General features: G+C 47.2%; 1 protein-coding gene across 2 annotated transcripts in view; it reads right to left on the reverse strand.

Annotated features, from left to right (window-relative positions):
• Positions 1-9,294: 9,294 nt before the first annotated feature.
• Positions 9,295-18,772, reverse strand: part of LOC142463054 (ectonucleotide pyrophosphatase/phosphodiesterase family member 7-like) — a 51,444-nt gene continuing 41,966 nt past the window's right edge. For both annotated transcript variants that reach the window (XM_075565293.1, XM_075565292.1), the window contains exon 6: positions 9,295-10,056. In XM_075565293.1, the coding sequence (XP_075421408.1) occupies positions 9,930-10,056 (127 nt within the window). In that variant the 3' untranslated portion in view covers positions 9,295-9,929. The remainder of the gene's footprint in view (positions 10,057-18,772) is intronic.

Here is an 18,772-nt window from a genome sequence, read left to right on the forward strand (position 1 = left end):
ACTGGTATAGATTCCCCTCACATGGTGCAATAGCTCTAAGACAATGTGTAACAAATACCAGATTATTTTGTCAGGCACAATCCCGCTACTTCTCTAACCACTGTCTCCATTGTCTATTCAGGTTAGGATCCAACCTTAGGCTGCACTTATAGTGCATTGTCGCCAGCGCTTAGGCTGCGGTTCCAGTCATGACTGTGACAAGCGCGCCCGGCGGGGGGGGGGGGGGGTTGTGGGGGGTGGGGCACGTGCACAGCGCTAACCGCGATCTGCGGTCTCCAGGAGAGAGGGAGCTTGCGACGGGAGGGGGCGTGGTCGGGGATTTGCGGGTCGCAAGGTTTTAACTCAATTTCATTGAGTTTAAAAAACCTTGCAGTACAGCGCGGCTGCACCTTCAGCGTGAGGGTGAGTACTGAGCCCTTCCCCATTGAGGGGCGGTGCTTACACGCACACCTCTGCCCTCCCCTTTTATGATGTCGCAGGCCTTGCAGCCAGCGACGTCGCCTAAACTTCAAATACAACAATTATCAATGGCGACGGCGACAGGTGATGTCATCGGTCGCATCGCCATCGCCGGCTGTCTGCGCTTATAGTGCCTGCGACAGCGCGTCGCCTCAAAAAAATGCATTGCCGCCGTCGCGTGTGCTTATAGTAAGCGCGGTGCGACGGATTGGTCGCAATCGCTGGAAGTCATCACAATTTGATTTTTCCCGCGACCACAGCCTGACGTCGCTTTCACGTCGCCTGCACTATAAGCGCGGCCTTATTCCCGAAGGACTCCCTATTTGTATAGAATTCATAAAGGTGGGATTTTCACTGTAATTTTAGATCATTTCTGGACGAAAGTGAGCCAATAACCATACCATGTTGAATGGGCCAGCAATCTGTTCAAGGCTTATGAGCTCAGGTTATTGTAGTTGATTTTGTTTTACAGTATCTTATCTCTAAAATCCCCTCATGATCCCAGAAGACGTCCTTAAGCGAAATGTGTGCATCATTGGTATAGGAACAAGGTGCACCAACTAAAGGATACATCATCAGCCAGTGATACCAAAAATGGGAGTTCTGGGTCTCCAAACTGGACCATCAATCTGGTGGTTGGTGGATAAATTCAAATTCTGATCTTCATGTACAGTAGACGAAAAAGAAAATATTGTTCAATTAACAGGTTATCATAAAACATGTTTGATATATTTATATACAGTGTTCGACAAATCCAGTCGCCCACAGGCCCCGGGCAACTGGATTTGACCACGTGGCGACCGCAAAAATTTTCCCGAAATCCTGCAGCCTGATTGGCTGACAGGACTTGGCGGGCTGCAAAGATTTTTTCCCCTCAAGGCCACGCATGCGCATCCTCTTCCTTTCCTTCCTGCTCCTCGAAGAGGTTAGTAGATGGTAGCGGGGTGTTCCCCCCTTGCCCCCAGTCCCCGCTTCCCCCTCCCTGTGTCTGCCCACAGGGCGGGAGGTGGTAGCGGGGGTGTTCCATTTTTAATGAGGGTTTTATATACTGTACTGTATACTGTACTGAGCATTCTTTTATTTCTACAGTAGGCTTTAGCACGTCCCCAGCAGGTATAGTTTTTGTGCCCAAAGAGCGCCTCAAGAGAAGGCTGCAAGGATGCTACCTGCACAGATGCGGTAAGGAATGTCTATAACAAGTCGCAGACCATCCCAAAGGATTTGCGCTGTCACACACTTACCTTATAATCCCATTCTTTGTTGAACAATTAATACAATATTTCCAGCCATTGACCAATTCCAACATAATAGAATACCCAATAATTTAACTGGGACAAATTATTAATTATAATTAAATGTACATATCATGCTATAGAGATGGAAACTAAAATTGGCTTCAAGCAAGCTCAGTGTTTATTATACTGGTTAGTAAAGTTTTATATTACAGTTAGTTGTAACTGCTGCCATGGCCAAACCCCATAGAGAACAGCAGGAATTTTCCCATTGGTTATCAGAAGTCCCATGACCATTACCATGGGAACAAGACGCTATTTAATGCTGGTTCTCCCTAAAATCTGTTACTCCATCGCGTTACAAAGCTCTGTATGTGAGCAAAATACACAGGGCTTCGTGACACTATGACGTCATAACCAGGAAGTGTATGTCAGTGAGGGTTAGTTATGCCACTATGGCAAGGGATAGTTCAGTTATTGGAGTTGACCTTAGAATCCTGTTTCCACCATCCATTTGAATTGTTAGCAACAACAGGCAACTGTCAAGGCCTCAGTATATCAATACTACCGGTCTCTGGGTGAGGGGTAGTAGTAGAGTCCCAGCTTAAATTGTATCTTATCCTGACGTTAACAGGCCCTTCACCTCTCTAGAACCTGGTAATATACACAGTTCAGAGGGTGATTGTCCTGTGTTGCTAAAGCCTATTCAGGCTGCTACATATTCTGCAATAGTACAAAGGGTATTAGGGTGCTCAGGTGATCTGATCCTTCTCAGTGTGTCATAATAATATATACTGTACACAATGAGCTCCATAGTGGGAATATATAACAATAAACAGTCCTGATACAGTAATTTGATTGCAGTCTGACAAATATCCCCTGAAGGTTAAGAAAAAGCGGGGGATGCCACACTCTTTTTAAAAACCTAATTGGGGGTGTCTTCAAAATGATCTTGATCAGGAAAGTACTAACAATTAATTGTATGTGAAGTGAAGTCCCACTTGTGGTAGTTTCAGTGAGGGAAAAGGTGACAAAGCAGCACACAACCAAGGGAGTAGGGTCCAAAAAAATTAATAAAGTTTATTGAATTATCAGTGTAAAAAAAAGGTGGTACACAGCTCTCCTACGCGTTTCAAGTACGAAACGTGTAGGAGAGCCATGTACCTCCTTTTTTTTTACATATTCGGCCTCTGCTAGTAATATATTTGGCAAACAGGTAATTGAACACAGCTGGCTATAGTGTATAACACAGATTTACCAGCCTGTCGCTTACCTTAGCCTCAATAGGAAATAATCTGTGCAGATTTCTTTCTTGCCTGTTTTTTTTTAACTTTTTGAGTTTCTTAATAAAATATTTTTCACGAGTGTATCACTTCACTTATTTTGTTCTATTATCTGCCATCCCATTTTAATACTATCTAATTGTATTGTATGTCTTTATTTGGATAGCGCCAAAAGCGTACTCAGCGCTTCAGAAAGAATACAGTCCAGGGAATTATAATAATACAATAAGTGCAGCAAAATCAGACAATAGGAAAGGAAATCCCTGCCCCTTACAATCTAAGAGGTTTGATGGGGAACTTACAGAGACAGCAGGTGAGGGAATAAGTGCTGTAGATGGCAGTGCTTGGCCACAATGGGTGGTAGGAGTGACTGTGTGTGGGTGAATAGCCATGAGTGCAGGCTATTGGGATGCTTGATTTGTGGGGTGAGTTTTAAGGTTAGTCAGTATTAAAATGAGGGGGCTACACACAAAAGGGGAGCCCCCGCATAGCTAAGGGTATAGGGGTGATGTGCTCTATAGGTAAGGTACAATAGCATAAACAAAAAGAAAAAGGAAACCTAGTGAACGAGCACTCCGTTACAGGAAGAGTAATGTGATTGTGTTAAAATCATTTTGATTGTATCAATGAATATAAAATATAGGGGTTTAAAATAAAACAGCATTAAACGTAACTGTAATCAGAGTAACATTGCTGTAAAAGCTCTGTTGATAATACATATGGGAGATTAGTGACAGTTAAAATCTCATGCTGTAAATAACAGCCGAATAGGGATTAGAGTAAAGGGGCTGATATTAATCACTGCTGTATCATAACTGCCTAGGTGGCCAGTGGTATATGTTGGTAAAGTATAGGTCCAAACAGCTGGAGGCTAAAAATACCAAAACTAGCCAACAGAGCTTTAACAGCAATGTTAAAATGAGAGGGTTAACACAATTTACAGGGGAAGAGATGGCAGGGAGGCATGGGTGAACTCAGGTGTGTATGCCTGGGTTCAGGATTAGGGGAGATCCCCAGCAGCAGGAAGGAGTAGATAAAGGGTGTGAATAGAGGATTTGTGTGGGTGTTTTTTATTGTGGGGTAAAGAAGTTCATGGAAGAAAGGTGTATAAATAATGGTGCAGTGTGGAGTGGAGAAGTTGGAGAGAACAGAGACATTAACAAAGGAGTGAGGAAACAGTAAACAGAAAAAGCAATAGGGAAGGCATAGTGCAGTGATTCCCAACCTTTTTTGTTTGGAGGAACCCTTGAAGTATTTTGAAAACTCTCGGGGAACCCCTATCTGGCTGACACATATTAGGCTGCGTTTATAGTGCTGGCATCGTCGCGTCAAAACAAATGTATTGACGCCGTCGCGTGCGCTTATAGTAGGAGCGACAGGATGGCGCGGCGGCTTGGTCGCGATCGCTGGAAGTCACTTCAATTTGATTTTTCTAGCAACCGCAGACTGACGTCAGCGTCGCCGGCACTATAAGTGCGGCCTTAGGTTAATTTCACCACTCACGAGCCACCTCTATTTCCCACCCTCTACCCATGTATTTCTCTCTCCTCTGTCTCACCCACGCTCCTCCCCCTCCCGCCTTGCATGTATTTCTCTCTCCTCTGTCTCACCCACTCTCCTCCCCCTCCCGCCTCGCATGTATTTCTCTCTCCTCTGTCTCACCCACTCTCCTCCCCCTCCCGCCTCGCATGTATTTCTCTCTCTGTCTCACCCACTCTCCTCCCCCTCCCGCCTCGCATGTATTTATCTCCCCTGCTTCTCACTCTTACTCCCTCTTTTCCTCACTCACTCCCCCCTCTCCTCTCACTCGCTCCTGCCTTCTGTCAATTACCCCACTATCACACAATCCCCCCCACAAAATACATACCAAAAAACACCACCCCTCTAAATACATGTAACCACACCCCGCAATACATAATAAAAATACCTCGCCGCCGCAATACATTTGTAAAAGACCCCCACCGCCTCAATACATTTTTTTTTAAAAAGACACCCAATACATTTTTAAAAAGATCCCCCAAATACATAATTTTTTTTTTAATCGGTCGGCATGGGTAAAATCATCATCATCATCATCATCATCATCATCATCATCATATCTCCCCCAGTACCCCTCATATCACCCCCCCTGCATCTCCCTCACATCACCCCCCCCCTGCATGTCCCTCTCATCACCACCCTGCATGCCCCTCACATCAGCCCCCTGCATGTCCCTCACATCACCCCCCTGCCCTGCATGTCCCATCGCCTTCACATCACCCCCCCTGCATGTCCCATCTCCCTCACATCAACCCCCCTGCATGTGCCATCTCCCTCACATCACCCCCTGCCGTGCATGTGCCATCTCCCTCACATCAACCCCCCTGCATGTCCCATCTCCCTCACATCACCCCCCTGCCCTGCATGTCCCATCTCCCTCACATCACCCCCCCCTGCATGTCCCATCTCCCTCACATCACCCCCTGCCCTGCATGTCCCATCTCCCTCACATCACCCCCTGCCCTGCATGTCCCATCTCCCTCACATCACCCCCTGCCCTGCATGTCCCATCTCCCTCACATCACCCCCTGCCCTGCATGTCCCATCTCCCTCACATCACAACCCCCCATAATGTCCCATCTCCCTAGGGTTGCCAGATGGCTTGTCCAAAAATACTGGACACCCCCCACCCCCCCGAACACATGTAAAAAATACCCCCTCACTCCCCAATACATTTAAAAAATACCCCCACGCCCCCCAATATATTTAAAATATCCCCCCATCATCATGATCTCATCTCCTCAGGCTTGCCCCCATCACCATCTTATCCCCCCCCCCATTATCATCTTATGCCCCCCATCATCATCTTCTCACCCTGGCCCCCCCATCCTCTCCCCCTGCCCCCCCATCCTGTCACCATCTCACCCTGGGCCCCCCATCCTATCACCATTTCACCCTGGCCCCCCCATCCTGTCACCATCTCATCCTGCCCCCCATCCTTTCACCATCTCACCCTGGCCCCCCCCATCCTGTCACCATCTCACCCTGCCCCCCCCATCCTGTCACCATCTCACCCTGGCCTCCCCATCCTGTCACCATCTCACCTTGGCCCACTCATCCTGTCACCATCTCACCCTGGCCCCCCATTCTGTCACCATCTCACCCTGGCCCCCCCATCCTGTCACAATCTCACCCTGGCCCCCCCATCCTGTCACCATCTCACCCTGCCCCCCATCCTGTCAGCATCTCACCCTGCCCCCCCATCCTGTCACCATCTCACCCTGCCCCCCATCCTGTCACCCTCTCACCCTGCCCCCCATCCTGTCACCATCTCACCCTGGCCCCCCCATCCTGTCACCATCTCACCCTGCCCCCCATCATGTCACCATCTCACCCTGGCCCCCCCATCCTGTCACCATCTCACCCTGGACTCAAGAGTGCTCCGGCCCCGCCTCCAGTCTTACTGCCTGCCGTACCAGCCCTCGCGCTTGCGCTGCCCTCTCCGCAAAAATGATACACATGCGCGCGCTAGAGCGCGGGCTCGGGGGGGGAGTAGAAGAGCTGGGCGGCACGCGCATGCGTACACACACGCACGCGCCCTAGAGCGCGGCTGTGTGCGGGCTCCGGGGGGGGGAGGGAGTGGAAGAGCCGGGGAAACCTAGGAGAGGATGAGCGGGGGAGCCGGGGAGAGCCAGGAAACCGCTGGGGCGGCCAGGCGGAACCCCTGGGACAGCTCCGCGGAGCCCCAATTGGGAATCACTGGTATAGTGAGATGCAGGAGGAGAGACTTCCCTGGTACTGGTGGATAGAAAGAGTACAAAGAATCACAGCGTATTGAAAGTAAAGTTCTACAGTTGCAAAGTTGCTGTGCAGAGTCCCGATCTTCCTCCAATTTCAACTCCAAAATTAACTCTGCCACACACTTTTGATGTTACACATTAAGATGGGACATAGCCATATTGCTCACATGCAATTGAATAACAATTAAGGGAGGGGTCTGCCTATCAACTTACAGAAACATACCCCACTAGTTAATTAAATCTTAATTTCTCTTGATGGTAGAAATTCAGTTCAATGAAACATACAGTACTTTTGATGTTACACTTTAAGATGGGACACAGCCATATCTAATGGCTAATAAATATGTAATAAAAGTTCTGTTCTAACTGTCCAGGTGTTCGCCTACAAAGCAAATCTTTTGGGATGGTGTAGACGGACGTTCACAGAGGTACACAATTGGAGGCTTTTATAAGGTGAAATTATAATAAGGCTTTATTGTGCCTTTTCCTTTTCATCAGGAAATGATCCAAACACAGGAGGGGGAAACAAAGCTTAATTCACTTGGGAGTATTTCTAGTGAAATCCCATGCAATTCACAACTCCTAGTTAAGCAGGTCTCCCAGACCCAAACACATAGCATGACATAAACAGATATAAGAAGTCTCTTTAGAATGAAAGTCTTATCTGTTAGCTGCTGTAGATTAAGCTTCTCTGCTCTCCTGGAACCGCACCCGTGCGTGCACAGAAAATCAGCATCCAGGTTTAGAAGTCTTATTTGGTGTCTTGCAATCAGCTCTACTGTTTCTTCTTGACAGAGCTCAAGACAGGTCAGCTCCAGAGATATGTGTTCTCCAAAGTTCAGCCCACAAGTGAGCTAAGGAGTCACTTCCTCTCTCAACAGAAAGGCTTTTGTAAGCAATCTAAATCAGGCAGGTGGTGTTTTATTAATTGACTACCAGCAGTTTAACCATCACACTGCTAGATTAAAGGCACATTACTTGAACAGGGATTACTCCCCTGTTACAGATGGTCTGTGACCCTTATCTTAAAACAAATAAACTCAAACTAAAGTGTGTTGATATATTTGCACTTGCAGTGAAAACAAGACAATTTTTGTGCTGAAACTCACAGGAAGTTATAAATCATTCTCTGCATGATGGGTCATATCTATATTTGACCGATCCTGGATTCAAGCACATTCTGTTAAAACCCCTGCTACAGTGCATGATTATCAACTGAACTGCACTGCATTTATTAATGTGAGTGTCCTCTTGTATACAGTTCAGCATTTACTATCACTTATCTTGCAATCAATTTGTGTTTTACACTGTTCTTTTTTCTATTCTTTATTTCATATTGCACTACACATGCAATCACCTGAGGACCTGCACTGTAGAGAACTATTCTTGTGTCCACAAGATTGGCATAAACGTGGTGCCTATATTTAAAAGGGGGCTAGATCACAAACAAGGAATTACAGATCTGTAAGCCTGACATCAATAGTGGGGAAGCTACTTGAAGTTTTAGTAAGGGATAACATCAAGGAATACCTAATAGCAGGGATGGAAAAAATCCAGTGGCACCTGTGCTGTGCGCAGTGATAGAGAAATGGACACACTGTGACGCAGCACCAACAAGAATGAAAGAGGGAGGGTGACTTCCAAAATTAGAAAAAGTTTTTCGATCATGTACAATTCAGGCGAAACAGGATCCGACATGTTTCGCGTGTAAGGACCTTGAGAATTGTACATGATCGGATAAACTTTTTCTAATTTTGGAAGTCACCCTCCCTCTTTCATTCTTCTTGGTGCTGCGTCACAGTGTGTTCATTTCTCTATCACTACTCTGTCGTGGACAGCACACCGTAGGAGTCCGATCACGGCCTGATTGAGGAGGACAAGAGCAACACACCTCGGCAACAGTGAGTTACTCTGTCCAGCAGGAGAGGATCACAGTCATCACTGGGGGCCCATGTCAGTAGTCAAATTGGTCTATAAAGAAAATTGGGCGTCGCATATTGTTCCTGGATGTTGCAGGCTCTTATAAAGAGTGAAGCCAGGTAGGTGCCATCTTTATTACATATACCCTTCACTGGAAGCCCCCTGACTATTGTTCCCTATATGTACATATGGACTTGATTGGAATACCTTATATATTTTTCATGTTTTTTGAGACCAGCTATCTCGCCCCTGTCGTTTGAATACTCGAGCCCCAGAATCCATCATTGGACTTTAATATCTGTGCGCAGTGATGACTGATCTGTGAATCACCACTGCATTCTCCAGCGACATCAAAGCCGGGCGCGACCGGCAGCAGCGAAGATGGAAAGGTCATGTCACCGCCACTCAGTGCCCGCCCCCCCCTCCCCCCACGCCTGACAAAACGCTGGCTCCGTAAAATTCTTGCTTTCGCCTAATTATTTTATATTTTTGTCCACCACTGTCTACTGGAAAACAAAATGAGTAACAGCATGGATTTATGAAGGATAGATAATGCCAAACTAACCTTATTTGTTTCTTTGAGGAGGTAAGTAGGAATTTAGACCAGGGTAATGCAGCTGATGTGGTCTACTTAGATTTTGCTAAAGATTTTATTCGGTGTCACACAACAGGTTAGTGTACAAAATAAAGCAAATTGGTACTATGTAGAGAAACGTTTATGAAACACATGGATGTACACTTGTTTTGCCTCTGGTGAAATGTAGTTACTGTAGTCACACATTTTGGTCAGAAGTTACATCCTTTACAGTATATCAATTATTTTTTTTATTATATTGTTGAACTAGGTTCTGCAAACTGACAATTCCCTGTAATGTGTTCAATTTAAGGGAGCTGTGCTTTCTCCTTGAAAACATGATTAACAAATGAGTAAAATACTTACTATGCATGTAATAATTTTTTATTTTTGGAATTATTTAAGAAATGGTAAATTAAATAAATATGTAAACTGTTTACTCTAGAAAATTTCATTATGTAAAATATATGTTTTACAAATGTGTTTCAAAATGCTTCAGCAAAGAAATTAATTGATAAAATGTTTAAAAATGCAATTATGGGACACATGACAAAGCTAAAATGTGTGTTGATCTTCAAACAAGTGAAACGAAACGATACAATTTATAAAGCAACTTATTCTTTAGATCACTTTGTGCAATAACTTTTCAGTCCGCTTTTCATCCAAAAAGACAATTAAGGGCTTAGAATGATGTTGTTGGTTGATTTTCATTATTAGGTTTCTTTTGATTTGTTCCTTCATTGGGTTGATCTTTTTTTGTTTTTTCACTATGTTCATCTTTTTTTGTTTCTTTTTCTTTTGTGTTCCCTCTGTAAAAAAAACCAAAGAACAAACAGGAAATGGTTACAGGCATACCCCGGTTTAAGGACACTCACTTTAAGTACACTCGCGAGTAAGTAGAAATTGCTCAATAGGCAAACGCCAGCTCACGCATGCGCCTTTCAGCACGTCCTGAACATAAATACCGGCTCCCTACCTGTACCGAAGCCGTGCGCAAGCGGGGAGACTATAGAGCCTGTTACACATGTGTTATTTACATCAGTTATGCACGTATATGACGATTGCAGTACAGTACATGCATCAATAAGTGGGAAAACGGGAGTGCTTCACTTTAAGTACATTTTCGCTTTACGTACATGCTCCGGTCCCATTGCGTACGTTAATGTAGGGTATGCCTGTGTTACGTACATGCTCCGGTCCCATTGCGTACGTTAATGTGGGGTATGCCTGTGTTACGTACATGCTCCGGTCCCATTGCGTACGTTAATGTGGGGTATGCCTGTGTTACGTACATGCTCCGGTCCCATTGCGTACGTTAATGTGGGGTATGCCTGTGTTACGTACATGCTCCGGTCCCATTGCGTACGTTAATGTGGGGTATGCCTGTGTTACGTACATGCTCCGGTCCTATTGCGTACGTTAATGCGAGGTATGCCTGCGTTACATACATGCTCCGGTCCCATTGCGTACGTTAATGCGGGGTATGCCTGCGTTACATACATGCTCCGGTCCCATTGCGTACGTTAATGCGGGGTATGCCTGCGTTACGTACATGCTCCGGTCCCATTGCGTACGTTAATGTGGGGTATGCCTGTGTTACGTACATGCTCCGGTCCCATTGCGTACGTTAATGTGGGGTATGCCTGTGTTACGTACATGCTCCGGTCCCATTGCGTACGTTAATGTGGGGTATGCCTGTGTTACGTACATGCTCCGGTCCCACTGCGTACGTTAATGCGGGGTATGCCTGTGTTACATACATGCTCCCGTCCCATTGCGTACGTTAATGCGGGGTATGCCTGCGTTACATACATGCTCCGGTCCCATTGCGTACGTTAATGCGGGGTATGCCTGCGTTACATACATGCTCCGGTCCCATTGCGTACGTTAATGTGGGGTATGCCTGTGTTACGTACATGCTCCGGTCCCATTGCGTACGTTAATGTGGGGTATGCCTGTGTTACGTACATGCTCCGGTCCCACTGCGTACGTTAATGCGGGGTATGCCTGTGTTACATACACGCTCCCGTCCCATTGCGTACGTTAATGCGGGGTATGCCTGTGTTACATACATGCTCCGGTCCCATTGCGCACGTTAATGCGGAGTATGCCTGCGTTACATACATGCTCCGGTCCCATTGCGTACGTTAATGCGGGGTATGCCTGTATCTGCTTAATATTGTTTAAAGTTTCCCTCCTGATTTCCTTTGTTTAAATGTTTTTTTTTAATTTTTTGAGTTATAAGATTGAACCTGGGGGTCTCCAGAGCTGAACTGCATTCATTTAAGCTCTGGGGACCCCCTGCTTCCCGAGATACTTACCTCCATTGGGAGTGCCGGTATCTCTGTGCAGACAGCAGCTCTTGGTGGGGCTATCAAAATGGCGGTGTTTAAATATCCCACGTCCCAATAGGAAGCCATAACTTCATCCCTTGTGGCTTCCTACTGACTCTCGTGACCGGGACATTTAAACCTGCACAGAGATCCCGACATCCCCTGCAGAGGGAAGTGTCTCGGGAAGCAGGGAGTCCCCGGAGCTGAGACTAACACATCCCCTGCAGAGGGAAGTGTCTCGGGAAGCAGGGAGTCCCCGGAGCTGAGACTAACACATCCCCTGCAGAGGGAAGTGTCTCGGGAAGCAGCGAGTCCCCGGAGCTGAGACTAACACATCCCCTGCAGAGGGAAGTGTCTCGGGAAGCAGCAAGTCCCCGGAGCTGAGACTAACACATCCCCTGCAGAGGGAAGTGTCTCGGGAAGCAGCGAGTCCCCGGAGCTGAGACTAACACATCCCCTGCAGAGGGAAGTGTCTCGGGAAGCAGGGAGTCCCCGGAGCTGAGAGTAACACATCCCCTGCAGAGGGAAGTGTCTCGGGAAGCAGGGAGTCCCCGGAGCTGAGAGTAACACATCCCCTGCAGAGGGAAGTGTCTCGGGAAGCAGGGAGTCCCCGGAGCTGAGAGTAACACATCCCCTGCAGAGGGAAGTGTCTCGGGAAGCAGCGAGTCCCCGGAGCTGAGACTAACTCATCCCCTGCAGAGGGAAGTGTCTCGGGAACCAGGGAGTCCCCGGAGCTGAGACTAACACGGTTCAGCTCTGGAGAACCTTGCTTCAAACCTTTAACTCACAAGGAAGGGGGCGGATTACAGCAGGAGTGCTGCTTTAATAATGTGTTTGCAATGTAAACATTGGGGAGTAATAAGGGCTATTACAATTACATATCCTTAAATAAATATATGTAGCAGTAACCGATAATATTAAATGCACTTCTGTTGCATTCTACATACATGCCAGAAATAAACATAGAATTGGACTGGTCTGCTGGGGGAAACCCCAGGGGGCCCACAGTTCTGGTGGGTCATTCCAATAGGCCGGGAACGCCGACAGCTGCAGAGAGCCAGGACCGGCAGAGGAAGGGGGGCCAGGTGTACGACACCGAAGTTTGGCAGCTAGAACCCATTAGGGAATCTGATTTTAGGGCTGTGGTGCCAGAATCGGACCTTTGTTCCGGTCCACATCGTTGTTGGCGTTTGACCACCAAGGGACCCTTCACCACAACCGCTCCCACAGAGCTGAATTGTGTCAATAAAAAATGAGCTGACAGGATTGCTACTTTAAATTACAGTAAACTCTCTATTTTCTCAGTTAATAATAATTGTATTTCATTGTGCTACCAAATTAAATTGAAGAAATGCATTTTCTTTAATCACTTTATATAGTCTTTCCTGCTTTACACAATGCACGCAATACAGTACAGTAACTTGTGTTCCACACTAGTGCTAGTCTCTAATGCAGGTAATGGTGCTTCTATGTACTGTACTGTATAAAAATAAGCAAAAATATCAGCCCAGAGACAGCTACAAATATGGGCTTTATGAATATGAACTGAATAGGAAATATTTTTTTATTAGAGCATGTTTTGTACTTATTCTAATAATGCATTACATGTGTTTAAACACTGTAAACATAATATAAAATGCTACTAGTAAACAGTTTGTACTCTTGGTGAATATAACACCATCTAATAAATCATTCACAGTCTACATGATAAGATCATTTTAAATGAGCTTTCAAGACCTAACAAAATCAATTTCAAATGTGCTGCAAGGTTAAAATGTGCTGCAAGATTATATATCTATATATCTATATATATATTTTTGAAAACATTGTATGTCCCTGTGTCTATGGGCAATCACATTGGACCTTTGGCCCGTCACTCCGCCTCAGGCCAATGAGATGGCTCCCTTGTATAAATTCCGTCACCTGGTTACCACTGGGTGACAGGATTTTGCGCGCTCGCGCTGCGCCTGCAAGAAAGGAGGGGGAACCCCCCCCCCCTTTCCTGATTGGCTGCCGCGTGTTGGCATGCAAGATAATTTTTTTTGGCCTCCCATCCCCCCTCCCTCCTTTGCGCACATCCACAGAAGAGCAAGTCTGCGGAGGGAGAGACACCTCAATACCGACCTCCTTCTCCCCACACCGGGCAGCAGTTATGGAGGGTACCTGCTACGATTCCCCCCACCCCGATCAGATTCTCCCCCCTCCCCCCCTGTGCACTTACACGGCCCTTCTCCCCACACCGGGCAGCAGTTGCGGAGGAGGGAACCTGCTCCGATCCCCCCCTGCTCAGATTCTCCCCCCCCGCGCACTTACACGGTCCTCCTCCCCACACCGAGCAGCAGTTGCGGAGGAGGGAACCTGCTCCGATCCCCCCCTGCTCAGATTCTCCCCCCCCGCGCACTTACACGGTCCTCCTCCCCACACCGAGCAGCAGTTGCGGAGGAGGGAACCTGCTCCGATCCCCCCCTCTCAAATCCCCCCCGCTCAGATTCCCCCCCCTGTGTGTGTGTCTGAGAGAGAGTGTGCGTGTGTGTGTGTGTCTGAGAGAGTGTGTGTGTGTCAGAGAGACTGTGTGTGTGTGTGTCAGAGAGAGTGTGTGTGTCTGAGAGAGTGTGTGTGTGTGTATGAGAGAGTGTGTGTGTGTGTCTGAGAGAGTGTGTGTCTGCGAGAGTGTCTGTGTGTGTGTCAGAGAGAGAGAGTGTGTGTGTGTCTGAGAGTGTGTGTGTCAGAGAGAGTGTGTGTGTGTCAGAGAGAGTGTGTGTGTGTGTCAGAGAGAGAGTGTGTGTCTGAGAGAGAGTGTGTGTCTGAGAGAGTGTGTGTCTAAGAGTGGGTCAGAGTGTGGGTCTGAGAGTAAGAGTGGGTCTGAGAGTCAGAGTGGGTCTGAGAGTCAGAGTGTGGGTCTGAGAGTCAGAGTGTGGGTCTGAGAGTCAGAGAGTGGGTCTGAGAGTCTGAGAGTGGGTCTGAGAGTCTGAGAGTGGGTCAGAGAGTCAGAGTGGGTCTGAGAGTGGGTCTTAGAGTCTGAGTGTGGGTCTGAGAGTCTGAGAGTGGGTCAGAGTGTGGGTCTGAGAGTCTGAGTGTGGGTCTGAGAGTCTGATTTCCCTCCCCCTGCCCGATTTTCTCTGTGTGCGTGTTTGTGTATACAGACACCAACCCACAGTCAGTCATAGTCACCCAAAGAGAAGCAGTTCCAGCCATCACATTAGGGGTGAGTTAATTAAATGTTTGACCAAATATAGCAGGCTAATTTTTAAGTTGATAATTTTGTATGGCCCTCGAATGATTTTATAAATATCAAAATGGCCCTTGGCAGAAAAAAGGTTCCCCAACCTTGGTCTATATCCTAGTGGCTAGTCAGACTATATCCAAAGAGGCTTTCAAACCAGGATAAATGTGCGTCCCTGATATATTAAAAGATACACTGTGAATCAGCAGCGTGAAATTCATTCAATCCAGGTATAGACTAACGACAAAGTGATTTGCTCACCATGTTCCTGGAGGCAAAGAAACCTCACTGAATCTGTATATGTCCCAATCTGTTCCCTTTGTACAGTAGATGGAAACACATTCTGCCATTGCCTAAATAGAATATTTTATTTTCCATTTCATAGGGAGAAATAGTCAGGTTACACTCATTAAAATGCATCCAACAATCCTTTAGATTAACCATTTGGTAGAGCACACATAATACGTACGGCATGTCCACGGTTGTGGCATACAGTAAATCTAGTCCCACCGACTGCCATTAGTTTTAAAACACATAGGAGTATGTTACATCAACTGAGCCACTTATCGAGCCACTTATCGAGCCACCTGTACTGAAGCAGGGATATGCTGAAAACCTGACCTGTTGGTAGCCCTTGAAGACTGTAGTTAACCACCCCTTGACCTACCGTCTCCACACAGTTACAGTATAATTGAATTTGGGTTACATTTGAAAGATAAACATACTTCATTTTTATTTTTAATCTGGGAGCGTGATGTATCCAATATCTTCCTATATATATCAGAAGGGCTCAGCTTTTTACTTCTATAGTCTCACGTGAGAGGCTTATTTACTGGTGGCAGCGGTGGGATCATTGAGCTTTAACATAAAGAGCAACTCGTAGATTGCAAGCTCTCAAAACAAGTAGTGACTTACACACATTACACAAAGCAGGAAATGCGCAGGTTCTCTCTGTCACTTTAAGTTTAGTGCCACCAAACGAAGATGGACAAACGTTCAGGTCGCTATCAGACCTGGGACCGTCCACGAATTGTAACCCGGTGAGAAAGTTATGGACTACCGACCGCCGGTCGGCCAAAGACAATGCTGGAGGAGGATCTCGAGAAATATGAAGCGAGCATAGCTTCACCTGAGGTGTGCACAACCTCACCTGTGGATGCAGGGGTCACTAACCCCACCAGGGTACAGGAGGATCATCCAGCTCTGGGGAAGTGGGGGCAGAGGAAGAGGAGGAGAGCGGGGATGAAGAGGAATCAGATGGCGAGCATGATCCAGGGAGTGCAGCCATAGTAGCCCCTGTGGCTTCCGGTCTCCCTGCTACAGGGCTTGCCTCTCTCCTTGCCACCTGGGGAGAGGGGTCACCTTTGAGCAAATGTTACAGTTGATTGCAGCCTCTCAAGGTGTGCAGCCCCCAACACCCCAGTGGAACCCTCCCCTGCCAAAGGTGTCACGCAACAGCTTCAGCAAGTTTGTAGATGGCACAAACAAGATCGATGGATTCCTAAAAGTGTTTGAAGATCAATGTCGCCGGTTCCGTGTGCCAGAACGGGACTGGGTTTTGCAGTTGTCGCTGCTTTTGACTGGGATAGCCCTGGAGACCTTCCAGATGATCCCGTCAATGGACAACAACGATTACGGCATGTGAAGGCTTTATTACTGATCCAGTATGCCCTCAATCTAGAGGCATAGCGTGGCATGTTCAGGTCTGGGGAAAAGATGAGCCAGGAAACATACATGTGTTTTGACTCAAGACTTATCTGGCATGGCACTTAGTGGGTTGGAGGGATGTGATGCCACCAAGTACCACAGCTACTGGACTTAGTGTTCAAGGAGCAGTTTTTACAGCGGTGCCCACCTGAGGTGCGGGATTGGGTCTTTGACTGAAAACCAACCACTTGCCAGGATGCAGCCAACCTGGCTGATGAAGTACATCACCAGCCATGCCCTGTCGGGCAAGAAAGTATCTGCCCAGAATGGAGCCACTCCGCACCTGGGAACAGGGATGCAGGTCACCATACCAGATGGTGGACATAGGTCAATCCAGGTCATCCGGGTGTTTCTCAACTGGGGTGCCAGTCAAGGCATGAGGGATGTGGGGGTTTTGTCTGGGTTGGATACTGAGGTGCTACTCGGTAACAACCTAGGGCACCTCATTTGCTCATTTGCGGAGGAGGCTGCTCCGGTTGCAGCCATTACCAGAAGTAAGAGCAGGGCACTTGCTCAGGCAGGGGAGCCTTTGGTACCACTGCCCACTGAGGATCCCACCGTCCCCCTGCATTTGGGACCAACAGCTCCAGAGGTCTCTGAGGAGACCAGGCAGGTAAGCTAGACAGAGTCGAGACAATGTACCGACCTTATTTCCAACTTACCTGTTTCCTCAGCACCTGACAGTGACTGAGGGAGAGTGCCCGGAGCTGGGGGCACAGTTCAGAGATGCGGTGCGGTCTGATCCCGGCTTAGAGAGAGTATGAGACTTCAGGCATCCGAGTCTGCCTCTGGGAGTGGGTCGGACCGGTTTGTTTGGCACCATGGGCTCTTGTATAGGGTGCAAGCTCCTACTGCTCTGGATAGAGTGTGGACAGGTAGGAGACAGTTAGTGGTACCCAGGGAGTATAGGCAGCAGTTATTGCAGGTAGCCCATTCCATTCCTCTAGCGGTGCATCAGGGGGTCACTCGAACCAGAACCCCGCTATTGCAGCATTTCTACTGGCCGAGGGCATCAAGGGCAGTGGCAGATTTCTGCCGATCCTGCGATGCCTGCCAGCGAGTAGGTAAGGCAGGCGACCGTGTGAAGGCACCCCTGAACCAACTGGTAATTAGGAAACCCTTTCAGAGAGTAGCTATGGACATAGTGGGACCTCTGAAGATCCTTAGCTGGATCGGCAAGCATTACATACTCACGATGGTGGATTTTGCAACCAGGTACCCTGAGGCTGTAACGCTGGCCACCATTGAGGCGAGTTCAGTGGTAAAGGCTTTGATAGTGATTTTCTTTAGAGTAACGTTTCCTAGTGAGATTCTAACTGATCAAGGGTCGCAATTCATGTTGTGTGGGGTGAAGCACTAGTGCACGACCCCATACCACCCCCAGACAAACGGACTATGTGAACGGTTCAATGGTACCCTGAAGCAGATGCTTCGGGCATTCATAGAGGCTGAAGGGAAAGACTGGGAGATTCACCTGCAGCACTTGCTGTTTGCATACAGAGGTACCGCAAGAGTACACTGGCTTCTCTCACTTCAAGTTTCTATATGGTCTCAGGGTACGGGGACCGCTTGACTTATTCCATGAGAGATGTGAAGGGGAGACTACTGCTACTGATGCTTCTGTGCTTCAGTATGTAGTAGATCTCATGGACTGGTTAGAAATGGTTATGGGGTTGTGTGACGGAGCGGCATGTAGGCGAGGGCAGATAGACACATAGACAGAGGGTTCCGCTTAACTGGATTGGTTTATTAACCACAAAACAGCAGCCAAACAATAGGGCTACTGCCCCTTTAAGGCAAAACACAAAATAATAAAATAAACACCTACTCCTTTCAGGAGACTGTTAGGACCAGTAGGTCAGGCCAGAATCTGCACTTGTATTAAGCCATCCATTTTGTCTGTTCATAACTAGTTAAGATTCTGTAGTCAGCCTTTTGCTGATATATAATTTTTAATGTATTCAGCTTCTGCCAAATTACAGTTCCCCTCTTTCTGCTCAGGATATTGCTAAGATACTTTTTATACTATTTGTATTGTCAGTTTCCTGCTGTTTTAGTCAGTAAACAATAAGACTGGTTCTTTTAGAGAGGCAGAATCGTATAATTTAGTTGCTAGAGAAACTCAAGGTTTTTTTGATAACAGACAATGAATAAGCTACTCAGACAGTGCCTGTATTGGGAGAATCACATTCCAAAATCATGCCACTAATATGTCCTGCCCCTAAATCACGCCTCTAATCCAAGCCACGCCCAAGCCACACC

This window comes from Ascaphus truei, chromosome 11 (genome assembly GCF_040206685.1).
Source record: "Ascaphus truei isolate aAscTru1 chromosome 11, aAscTru1.hap1, whole genome shotgun sequence".
Taxonomy (NCBI): domain Eukaryota; kingdom Metazoa; phylum Chordata; class Amphibia; order Anura; family Ascaphidae; genus Ascaphus; species Ascaphus truei.